This window comes from Falco punctatus (genome assembly GCF_963210335.1).
Source record: "Falco punctatus genome assembly, chromosome: 8".
Classification (NCBI taxonomy): Eukaryota; Metazoa; Chordata; class Aves; order Falconiformes; family Falconidae; genus Falco; species Falco punctatus.
The window spans coordinates 44,959,488-44,972,186 of record NC_137588.1 but is presented as its reverse complement, the minus strand read 5'-3'; the positions used below and the strand labels follow the sequence as shown (position 1 = coordinate 44,972,186).

The following is a 12,699-nucleotide window of genomic DNA, read 5'->3' as shown; positions in this document are numbered from 1 at the left end:
GCAATACGTATTTGCTGAAGCATCATTTGGTGTTCAAGTACAGCTATGCATTAGGAATTAAGGATTTACTGATTTAACACTTGACTTGTTCATCCTTCTTAAAGTGTCCCTATGACATCATCTTTGAATGCTCTCATTGATTAACTCTCTGAATCTTTGTGAGGCATCTTACCGGTGGCTTTTGTGGATTGTTAAATTAAATGAATGGTTTAGTGACAAACTGATTGAGATTAATCAATTGACTAAAACAACTGTATGGGGAATGTATGCACAGAGCAGGCTTGGAAGTGTTTTCTAGTAATCAGAAGCATAGATCTGCAGCCACCACAGTCTGCTGATGATAACAGAAAGAACAAATAGCTTATCTAGGAGTTTATCTGGACCCAGGTGCATACCATTCATATGCAAATGTTATGTTAGAGGCAAATGCATTTGTTGATTCAATCGACTGCAATTGACCATAATGAGTTGAATCTCTTCTGAAAAGCATCAGTTGTGCATGTTAACCTGATGAAAAATTACAGGTATTGAACTTTAGCCAGAAAAAGAAATAAGCATTGAAATAGATATTTGTGGGAAACTGCAGATAGGATTCTAAAATAATGGTAGTAAATTGCTGAAAATGTGATGCATAGTGATGTTCTTAAGCTATGAAAATTAACACAATCATTAATCCTTGATATTTCTCTATGAATTGCTTGTTTGCTATGAAGGACCAGGGATATCTGTAGCTTTTGCTTACAAAGAGTGAAGAATACCTGAAACTCACTAAAAAAAGGTCTAATTAATGTTACATCAGAGTCACTAATCCCTTGGGAGTGGACAAAGACAAAACAAATTAGTCTTTGTTATGCAGGAAAAAATATTCATTTACATGGAACCTGATTCACAAAGATTGAATTTAAAGGTAGCTATAACTAGTGTGGATATTCCATAATACAATTTTAATTAGTCACATTTTTCTGTATGGCAGAAAAAATTCCTATTGCTGAAGGTATTTCTTACAACCTGTTTGAATACATTACCTAGAAGTAAAAACCACAGAGAAACAAGTGATCTACAATGCTCAGTCCAAGGGCCAGAGTATAAAGCCTTGGTACTTGGACTCTCCAGCTGCCCAGCTCCACAGGGCCCCCTGCCAGCTCCTCTCACTATGCCCTACCGTTTTCTCCACCCTACATAGCCATCAACACACAGAGTGACATGCGTGACAGGGATGCATTCATTGTACAAGTACCTCGTTGCATGGTCATAGAGGGAAAGAGCAGTAACAGTCAAGGGTTACTGCTGCTTCTCAAACAAAGAGATGTTCATGTTCCCAAAGTGAGTATTAAAATGATAAGACCCAACAAGAATAGCAGGGAGGAGTCCAGCTAGCAGAACACAGCTCTGGGACACAAATGCTAATGGACATCCTCAGAAGACAGGACCATCCTAGCTTTGCATTTACATTCAGGTACTTAGAAATCTACATTACCAACCAGTAAGTAAACATCTGGGTGCAGATTTGCATCCACATTGAACTTGCTACAAGGTGATATACTAAATATTCAGTCAAGGATGATTAGTGCAGCTGAAAGCCTGAGGGGATCCCTTGCAAAGGTTAGAGTGTACTTGTGATATTTTCAAATGTAAGCTCAACAGTTACGCACCCTTCATTACATGCACAGGCTGTAAAGATTTCCTGCAAAGCTTTCAACAGAAAAGAGCACACAAACCCCAGGTAATTATAGCCCAGGGACCTATTATATTAATTTCCAAATCTGTTTCTGCAAACAAACAAACAAAAACCCCTTCTGGAACACCAGTGCAGGTTTTGCTGGGCATCATTAATTCATGGATATGTTGTAACTGTGACTGCAAATCCTAAAGTTGCTCCTCAGCCCCTATGTTCAGGTAAAATTCCCATTTAAGACAAGGGAAAGTTTTGCACCAAAAAAGTATTAAATAAAGCAGCTCTCACATCTTTGCTCCTCGAAGACCCCACTTCTTAGCCTTTGCCCTGCCTCTGTGATATGAGCATCACTCCTCATTTGAATTTCTGGAGGACTCAGAATGTTCACCGAGCTGTCATGCAGTGCTCACAACCCTACACAGGGCATCCACTAAGCTGACAGTTTGGTTTGGATGTGACTGAAGGCTGCTGCACTGCATCTCTAAATTATTCCTGCTCCAACATAAAAAGTGAGAACATTTCATTGCCTGCACTGCAAAAGATACAGGTGATTTTTATTTTTTTTTAATTAACTCATTGAGAACCTTTGGCCAATTCTTATTGACTGATGTGAAGTCATCAGTCAGTGACTGACTAAATGAAGCTACATTCCAAAATGTTCAGTTTCCATCATCGAGTACTAGTGAACAAAAATAACTAGCAAAAAGAAATAGGTCTGATTTCACCACAGCAAATGAGCAGAGACATTCAAGGAGACTTACTGGGTTTGTAAAAATAACAAAGGGAGAACTGATAAGCTCCTACCCTAGTTATACTGTTCTTTTGAAATGCAGGGCAGATCAGCCCTAGACTCAAGCATTTTGAATCTGAATATAAATGCATCAGAACTTAAGCCATTCCATTATTTCATTACACAAAGCAATAAACTCCAAAAGCATGGTGAAAGCTGGGACCAAGGACCCTTATCTCCAGTGCTCATCTGAAATTGAGTAAAGAAAAAGATGTATTTTATACTTTATTATTCCACTCTGTTTAGATACCACAGATTAATTTACAAGAACTTCACTCAGAGACCCAAAACAGAAGAAAAACTAAGATGGAAGCATTAGGAGATCTACTTCAGGTAACATTAGGTCCTCACATATATTCTGGATTTTCACACTCTTACCTGGAGTAGCACTGGAGACTGTTGGCCACTGCTGATCAGGCCCTCCTGGTCCTCCACGTAGGACTCCTGCCTCTTCCATATGCACAGCACTGAGTAAGTATATATCATAGTTAGATTATACAGTTCCCCTCTGCCCTGGGCTTTATAACATTTCCCTTTCTTGCTACTCGTCAAAGGTCACACCTGTTTGTCGCTGTGCAACTATTACTATAGTATTGCATGATACTCATAAATTTCTGCTGGAGCATTGGATAACTAGCTGTCTTGACTTGCAAAAAATAATAGCTTTATTTACTAAAACACAGTTGTGGCATAATGTATAAACCAAACACATGTGCAGGACATTTTCCTTTCACTAATTAGAAGGCACTAACAAGGAAGTTACACACCTTTGCTGTTACGATGTATTAGCATTAAAGCAAATGAGAAAAAGTTGGTGGAGTTCGTTCTGAGCTTCTGTCATGCTACTTCAACAGTTCCCACCTTCCCAGGTTACAGTACGCTTCTCGTGAACAATTCAGAAAGAGAAATACATTTTCTCAACTGCAGAAACTAACACAGCGGATTTTACAGTGTCACATCACACTTGGCCTTGAAAGCATCAATTTGGATATTAGCCAGCACCTTACGTGGAAGGAAAAGAAAAAAATCTGCCACTTTTAATGCAAAGCTAGGCACATATTAGTGTGCAGTTCCTTACAGAAACAGGATTCTGTGGCTGTGTCCCTGTCTCTGCTCACCTGCTACTCAGCTCCCTTCTACACTCCCAGTTAAACTTAATGGGCAGGTTCAACCAAATGTAGCAGATGTCAAGGGTCCTATGGATACCAAATTTCTACAAGTTTTATGATGAAAATCATCAGCTGGGCAAGTCACACAGGCTCAGAATCTAAGATTTCAAGTAAGGATAGGGGCTCCTGATGCGAGAGAATAGAGGAACACATACAACTTCCCACAAAGGCTTCAGTAGCTCCCCTGCTTGTGAGATGAATTGCTTTAAATGAGCTCTGACTTCTCATTCATTGTTCAAGTAACTTGAGGCAACATCTTGAACTCTGCATAAAAAGGAATATGGATCCACAGGATCCAGTTGGGAATACACAAGAGTGTGCCTGACTCTGTAGACCAGTACTTAAGAAGCTCAGGTAGGCAGAAGAATTCCTGCTTCAGGATCCTGCTCCCAGACTGTTTATCCATTTTGCAGTAAGCAGTCAGGGATTACAAAGTAACCAACAAAACAGCAGGAAAATAAAAGAAAGAAACCAGTTTGCCTAACAGGCCACAGAAACAAGCGTGCTCTTTCTTTCTGTCCTTCTGGTGCCTTGAAGTTTAAGTTCGTTTTTATACAGCAGCCCAAAGCCAGCTGGAGCAGCACACTGCCTTCACACACATGGAGCACAGTCTCAGGGACAGACAGTGTGAATCTGAGTTTTGGTCTTCAATCTAATGAAGACTCCTTAGCCTTATGGATAATGGATAAGACGATGACGATGACTACAGTTCCCTTGGACCAACAACTGTGGGAAAATCATACCATCCTGCACTTTTGTAGTGCCACTAGGAACTACTGCAGCCTTGTAATTCCATCTAAACCTGTAAGGTAGCCTTATGACTTACATCAGATTATACCTGAAAATAAAACCAGATTTCTAACCTGCTCAGGAAGGAAGAGAAAAAAATGTAGTTTTGTTTAGGCTCTACAAAAACAAATTTAGTATAATTCTCTTTTTCCATGTGTACTGATAGCAAATTATAGCAGCAGAGACTGCTTGCGATTTTAGGCAGAGGACTTTCAAAGATGTATATAGAGATTTGGACAGAGCCTCATTTTTCCTTCTTTGAAAATCCATCTCATATCTTCAAAATATCCTTTAAACTGTATTAATCATCTTGATTGCACCATGTAGTTAATAGACTGACTACAGGAGCAGCATATTTTTATGGTAATGAGAGACAACAAGATGGAAAACACATCAATGCTACAGACAGTCTATTGAAACCTATCAGCATTGATGATTACAGGGAGCTTTAAAGCAAACAAAAAGTGTGTAATCACAGTTAAATAATTCAACAATTGTAGGAATTATGCCTTGACAATCAATGTATACAAAGGCAGTAGGTAAACACAAAAACCCCACAGATGTACAGTAGTACCGGTAATAGCATTAAGATGCAGTCGGACTGCATCTGTAACACTAGGAGATAGGCAGTGACAGCAACAGAACTCAGGTGCTTTCCATCTCAGCGTACAGATATCATCAGTCTTCAGAGGAGCCAGACAACTTTGTCCTTTTCACAGAGGACAAAGACAGAATTCCCCTTCATGTGGGGAAACAACATACATACCTTTGCATTCCTGCCCTTAGGGATGCAGAGTAGCGCCAGTCAGGATTGGGGTGTTTTGGCTGTAGAAACAAAAGCCCAGGGTAATGTTAATGTATGTTAAACGTGCTGAAAAGCATATACATCTGGCTAATTTTGTCAGAAGGGTCTATATGGAGCTACTCAATTTTTGTGAGCATTCAGAACCGCCAAATCTTTCTGCAAATCTAAAGAAATTTTCAAATGGACACACAGAGAGTGTCTGTAATAAAGTTGTTTGTATGGCCTTTGGCTAGAGGTGACCTCTATGGAACGACATTTGATGCTGGAAACCTAAGGACAGTTATTTCATACATCCACCAGCATTCTGGGCACAGGAAAAAAACCGCATCATAAATCCATAAAACATACTGTTTGTTTACCTGTTAAGGCCAGGAGAGACTCGAGCTCCTGCATGGAAGAGCATCTGCCTGAGGACATGTCAAATACAGACCCCTGCGAAGGGGAAGGGGCGTGTGGGGTAGCCTGTCTGCTGTGAGGTTTCTGCTGGCATTCAGCAAACTGCAGAGGACTGAGCTAGACTGAAGCAGATTTGCAGGCTGCTGCAAGTCTTTTACCAAAGGCAGACATGTTCTTTCATACAAACTGCTATGTTCTCTATATTCCTGAGAGGGCATCAGAGGTGGAATAGGAAAACAGCTAGCAATACCCTTTGACCAACAAACCTCAATATATGCTGATGTGCTGCAGAATGGCTTGCTAAATAAGGAGATAATTAAGAAATTCTCTGTTGCTCAAAAATTGCTCCAGAAAATCTATTTTGCATTGTCAGGGGACAATCACAGTGATTTTCACCTACAGCCAATGAATGCAAGTTCAGGTTCTTTAAAATTAGGCCCTAAGCATATATCAAGGTTATTTCTCACTATTCTCACGACATTCTGTAGGTGGTATCACAGCCAGTGCTTAACTGCAAGCACTGGAATTCAAAGACATAACTTGTGTCCAGAAGCATAATGGACTATACTAATTCCTAGTGTGTCTTGTACAGTGCTAAGCACACAAATAATACATGACAGTAATGGTTTAATTCTTTTCAAGCTATTGGAGGCAGATCAGAAATTAATTTGGCCCCATTGTTTTGAAGAGAAAAAGAAAGTGTTGAATGCTCTGAATTATTTAAATCCAACTGTCTTTCCTCTTGAGGTTGGGGTATGCTTTTCCCTGGATCAATAGGTTATATTAAAAAAAAAAAAAAAAAAAGGAACAATTACAACTTACACTAGCTCTCTACCACCATTCCGGGTCCAGCATCACTCAAGAGTGAGATGCTCTTGGATGATGTGCATCCTAGTAGTCTTTATGGTCTGAGTTACACAAAAGGGCGGAGAGGCTGCTATTTGCAACCACATATTAAACATCTATGCTAGCAATTTCCTTCCCATTTAGCCCCTAGTTCTCTGGCATGCTCAGGTTCTGCTGAGTTTAGCAGAATGCAGCGTGAAAAGGGGCCCATTATACATGGTTCCAGTATTTTCTGATTCATTCCATTTTGGCCCCAGTCCCAGGGATGTCAAAGCAACTCTAAGGTCAACCATGTAGTAACAGTCAGTGAAAGCAGGTAGAAAGTAATACACACTGATGAGACCCACTTCTGAGTTTGCCTTTCTTGATGTATGAAGGGTGCCAACACCCCAAGTTTTGGCTTTTACTCCGCTGGAGATTTTCTTATAGCAGGGGAACTACTGGACTGAGGGTGGGGAAAAAGCCTCTTTGCTCTTTTTTGCAATGGGAGAAGTGCATGTTCCCAATTTGTACAGGCTTATAGGCAGTGTGAGGAGGAGGAATCTTACTGCAGTTCCAGGAAAATACAGAGGAAGTGAAATTATATCAAAGAGCTGGAAAAGTCTGACACAAGTTGGGTAGGAGTGAGAAAAGGGGAAAACGGCCACTTGCTTGCAGTATATAGATTTTTGTTTTCTAGACGAGAGCTGGAAAGCTCTCAGCTGAGAAACAAAAATCTATGTTCTGTTGCAGTGGGAACTTTCAGGCACCAGATCATAACTGGGTGATGATGGCAGCAGAAACTCATCAGTTAGAAATTCATCATTTATTCACTTCACATGCACAGACCAACATTCATCACATCAACATAACAAACAGCTGCAACTAGGAGGTTGTGGTATTTTCAAAGGTTACTACTCAGAAGCTGTGGCATCTTATGGCTACTCCCAAACAGTTCACTGTTTGCTATTACTCTTTAGGCAGTGCTGTAGTGCTGCTCCTGCAGAAGCAGAAAAAGGAAGATGACAAGATTGGGAAAATATACTCTGGAGATGGAAAGATCTACTGCCACAGTTGATCTTCAGATCTTTCAGGGACTGTTTTTTTCAGGGGCTCAGTTTTTAACTGTGAAAAAGTCAGCGTCTGGGACTTCTCTACTTTCTGATGTCTTCGCAGGAAGAACAGGCAGTTGGGCAGCAGCTTGACTTTGTCCAGACCTATTCTCACCCAGTTTTACTATGTGGACACTGCTTGACTGGGAATTTTTAGACCTCAGCAAAGCTGAGAAGCACATTTGCCCCACACTTGTGTTATCACAGGACAATGTCCTGCAACTGGCAAAACTGGTGAAATTCCAATTCTGTAAGCATGGCTGGCTTCTCCTTTTGTCCTGCTAGAGACTGAAATTCTTAAGATCCTCTGGTCACCAGAGAAAAGTTATTTCAATATATCTTTAAATGAGATTGGGAAATGAGGAGCAAGAAAAGCAAAAAAGCATGACCAATAATAGAAGTGACCGCATAACAGGAGAAGGAAACCTGTTCAGTAATATCTTTCCCCAGATCAGATGCAGCAGCATTGCTTATAGAGCCACCAGGCACTCACTGTCTGCATGCTTGGGTTGGCTTACATCTCTGGTTACCAACAGTCCACCTTTACCAGACCACCCACTGAAACCTGCCACATTGACAGGTGCTGTCACACAGCATGCAGTCACTGTGCCATGACACAATATGGCCCATCTCAAAGAGAGATGTGTCTTCAGCACAGTCCCAGGGGACAGAAGTCTGCACAGCAGCTCTCAGTGGGCTCCTCGCAAAGCCCCATCACAGGCTTTGCTGTGAGAAGTGTAGCTGTGTCATAAATCACCACCACCAGGACAAGGTACAGCTGCCAGGAAGCACGAGTACAGAGAGGAATCACAAAGAGGAATACAGACTCTGAAGAGGTCCATTTGCTTCCTGGTTGTACATCCCCCTACTCTCACTACATCACACAATGCTGACAAAGATAATGTTGTTCCTTTTATCTCCCCAGCTCCCAATATTACAAGACCTGTTTCTCACATGCCAGCTCATTCTACGAACTTTAACATAATCTTAGCCTCACATTTCCCTCAGAGATTTGTGGAGGCCATGTATCTCCTTCCCACTCAATCAGTGGAGATGAGAAAAGTCACACAATACGGCACAGAAGTAACCAACTATTCCCTGTTTCTCCCATCACCTGCTTTTTCTGATTTAGTAACAGTGCACGTCATCATAGTTGTGCGATGAGTCAAAACCTATCCAGGTGCCTACAGAAGTGGTTGTCATTGCATCAGGTAAACACCTCATGGCAACAGTTTGCTCCTGCCGGTTCTTCCAGGCACCAGAGTTGCATTCTACCAATCACATAACCACAAGCATTAATGTGCCCAGTCATAAAACATCCAACCCTATTGGAAAGTCTGATAAGCAAAGTGAATGTATAATATACAATGGAATCATCTTAGCAGCAAAAAAGCTCATGCAAAATTCCACACAGTTGTTCTTAAATTGCACAGCATGGGTTAATTTAAGAATAATTTCACTGTTCATGGAAAATAAATTCAGTTGAAAATACATTGTTATGAACATTTTGCTAAGTTATCTTTGTTTTAGCTAATACTTCAACACAGGAAGTTTCCCTGGGATAGAAGGAAATTCCAAATATTTTTAATGTTGTCCTAATCCTGTATTCATGAAAATCAGTGCAAAGGCTACCATTCACTTCAGTGACTGTTAGAACAGGGCCTGCCTGAGGCAGAGTAGTGTGAATCAAACATTTACAAAGAGTTACCAGGTGATGAGACTGCTAAAAACTTCCCACTCCATTCCTATTTCCATATAAATGCACGACAGAATGACAAGGTATACTATCAAATACATCCGCTTTGAAGCAATAATAAAAGGCGTTTTAAAACCCCTGACCGCATACAGCTCTGCTTATTTTCCAGTGAGACAATGCTGACAGATGTGGTGAAACAGAGGCTTCTATTCCTGGTTTTCTTCTGTAAATGTTTAGAATTAATTCTATGTGGAGAACAAACTATTTATAGACTGAACATGTGTTTATCATACAAGAAATCAGAATGGAAACTGGAAAAGAGTGTAATTCAGAAGCCCAAAGATTTTCTTCCTGGAGTGTTCATTTGCATTCCTCACTCTAAGAAAACTAAGGTGAAGGGAACGGGCAAGTGCTTCTGTAAAGTATATTTAATTAATTCCAAGAGAAGGAAAACACTTCTGCTTAATATTGAATGCAAATTTCTGCTGGCACAGCAGTAAGCATCGAACCAAGAGTCTGACTGCACGGAAGCACAGAGCACTGACCCTGCTTAACAGAATAGGTTCAGATACTGCTACTAAACAAAAGAACAAACATTTATAGTTAACCTTTAAAATGTCAGTGGGACTGGAGAAATTCTTAAAGGCTTAAGTTCTTGAAACGAGATTGTAAGATATTCCACCATTAATACCTTTAAAGCCTCTGAGAAATCTCTTGGAAAGACTGCTCCAGACAATGCTGCGGGTTTACTAGATTTAGACACTTCAAAACATGCTTTCATTTTAAAGCAGTATCAAGATGTGTTCAACTCAAGTGTTGTTTGGGTTTTTTTCTGTGTGTTAGCAAGCTGGTTTTGAAGTGCAAAATGCAGAGAAAGAGCCAGAAGCAAAGCAAACAACCATAAAACTGCAGTGAAACCCTGCGTTTTACCATCACTAATATGCAGCTTTTGTTTCACTTTCTGAAAAGTGTCCATAGAGTACCATTCAGATTTTTTTCTGAACATCACATGAAACATCATATTTTGTCAGCCACGTGTCACCACACAAAAAGGGGTACAAGGCAATGCATAACAAGAACAGTTTTCATCTAGTTCTATCAAGTATCCAGACTGTCCACTCATCATTAGGAATGTGCCAGGCTGCCTTCTGGAGCTGAAATCTGCTGTTAAAACATATGTTGGTTTGATTGTTATTCCCTGCATTGAAGGGAAAAAGTTGTCATGAGATGCAAGACATAATGAATGAACTTATCCACATAGAATGTAAGAACAAGACGGCAGAGATGACAAGGACCAAACACAACCCAGACATTACTCAGCATCTTCACAGGCCTATAAGGAAGGGGACTCCAGACTAAAGCACTGAAACCTTTCCTGAAAATGATGGATCATCGCTACAGCAGTGCTTGGTAACTAAATCACATCTCCACACACCCCCTTCACAGCTGTGGGCACCCTCTTTTCGGAAGGCAGGAATCCAGGCTGCCCGTAACCTCACACAGCACCAGCAATGAAGCCACAGTATTTTGGTGTCCCTATATTCTGCCTGTGCTGCCTGCCTGGTCACCCTGCAGCAGCCACCTGGCCGATGAGAGAGCAATACCCATTAACCCCGCATTTGGATCCTTATTACCAGGCTCCTGCCAGCAATAACTGTTTCTAAGGTTTTCAGTGCAGCTGTAAGCATTAGTACCTTTCTTCTTTTACAAAACACACTTGGTTTGAAATATTCTTAAGAACCTATAAAGCAGGGGTCCTCAAACTTTTTAACCAGGGGGCTGGCATGTGGATGAAGTGGCAGGCAGTCATCTGCGGCTGCTTGGTTTCCCCCCCAGCCCCCAGCAGGGTGTGGGTGGGGGTGTGGGTGGGGGTAGGTGGGGGTGTGGGTGGGGGTGTGTGGGGGTGGGGTGTGGGGTGTGTGTGGGGGGGTGGGGTGTGTGTGTGTGGGGGTGTGTGTGTGTGTGCGTGCGTGTGTGTGCAAATCCCGTGGGTCATAGTTTGAGGACCCCTGCTATAAAGGACCATATAGGCAAACAAGGTGAATGCAGAAGCACCGGCTGTCTTGGAGACACCCTCAGAACACTAGCAGTACAAGTCAGAACACTCACACAGGTATCAGCACTTCAACAGAGACAAAGATTTCCCTACCTAACCTTAATACACAGAGCTTTCTCTTCCATTGCATTGTTCTAATTGCCCAAGGAAATCAGTCACCACTTAGTGTAAAGTAATTAACATCTTTGACCTTACAAGGAAATATGAAAAGGACCTTATTGCATCAAGAATTAGGGATATTTATCCCAAATAATTTTGAAATATTTTTCCTCTCACTGTAAAAGTATTTGCAAAATATTAGTATTTGTGAAACCCTATGTACGATACGCACTCATAGAAAGCCCATTCATCTGGCCCCATCCTTATCACTTAACAGCTATTAGAAGATCAATTTCCAAAAACTGAAAAAAAAAAGTTCATATGATCCAAAAGTAACATATACATCAGAGATTGATTATGTAAACCAATGCAAGGACAACGATGCCTGTTGTTATGCTTCACAGGTGAAGGCATGGGCTTTTAAAGACTAATTAGAAGTTCCCTTTAACTGAAAAGAGGAAGAGTTCTCTGAAGATCTAAGAATACAAAGATCATTACCCTTATAAAGTAGAATTCAGTGTTGCTAAGCAATGGATGGCGTCTCCAGTGCATATGCTGAGTTTGAAACAAGGGAAAGACATGGTTTTATAGTATGTAATTAGCTAGGAACTAGTAATTAGTGAATGCCATTACATTCACCCACTTTCTCATGTATACCTGGCATCGATACATCTTCATAGTATGTACTACCATGGACAGTTTAAGAAGCAGAGACCCAAGAAAAGAACTTGTGATGAGTAGAACTTGTCAGAATGTCACTTCGGTTTAAATCATACAGAACTATTTGAATAATTGATTCCTCTTTTGGATCATAGCTGCTCACAGACAGGCATTCATTAGTCTGTTCTATACATCTCTTTATTTTTATATCCCAAGTTCGGGCTGGCTTTGCTGCCACTGCCCGATATACACTGGTGTTCAAAAATTGCTAATTCATTGCATTCAATGGATTGATTCCCAAAATGTGATGGGAATCTGTCTGTTACACTAATTTACTACTGTCCTTGCTTCCAAAGCAAAGCCATTTTCAGCTATTGCTTCTCTTCCCCCTCCCCCAAAAATCAGATGTGAAGTGTTTATTTCACTCTGATTCTTCAGCATACATGCTTATAGAGTATGTCTCAGGTTCCCTCCTGTATCAGAGACTCCAGGCATTTTATTATACTCAGAAAGATTTTAACGTACAAAAACTGTGCAGAAAGAGAAAAAATACTTCCCCCATACCCTGCCACTGTGATTTACAAAAACCTCACTGCATTAATTTTAAATGGCTTAATTTTGAATGGA

The 12,699-nt window shown here is 40.8% G+C and overlaps 1 protein-coding gene across 1 annotated transcript in view; it reads right to left on the bottom strand.

Moving 5' to 3' along the window:
- LOC308068528 (protocadherin alpha-8-like) overlaps positions 1-12,699 on the bottom strand; it is a 109,513-nt gene that overhangs the window by 46,098 nt on the left and 50,716 nt on the right. The window contains exons 4-5 of the mRNA XM_080399314.1: positions 5,190-5,248; positions 2,844-2,932 (exon numbers count right to left, since the gene is read on the bottom strand). Of these exons, the coding sequence (XP_080255440.1) occupies positions 2,844-2,932; positions 5,190-5,248 (148 nt within the window). The remainder of the gene's footprint in view (positions 1-2,843; positions 2,933-5,189; positions 5,249-12,699) is intronic.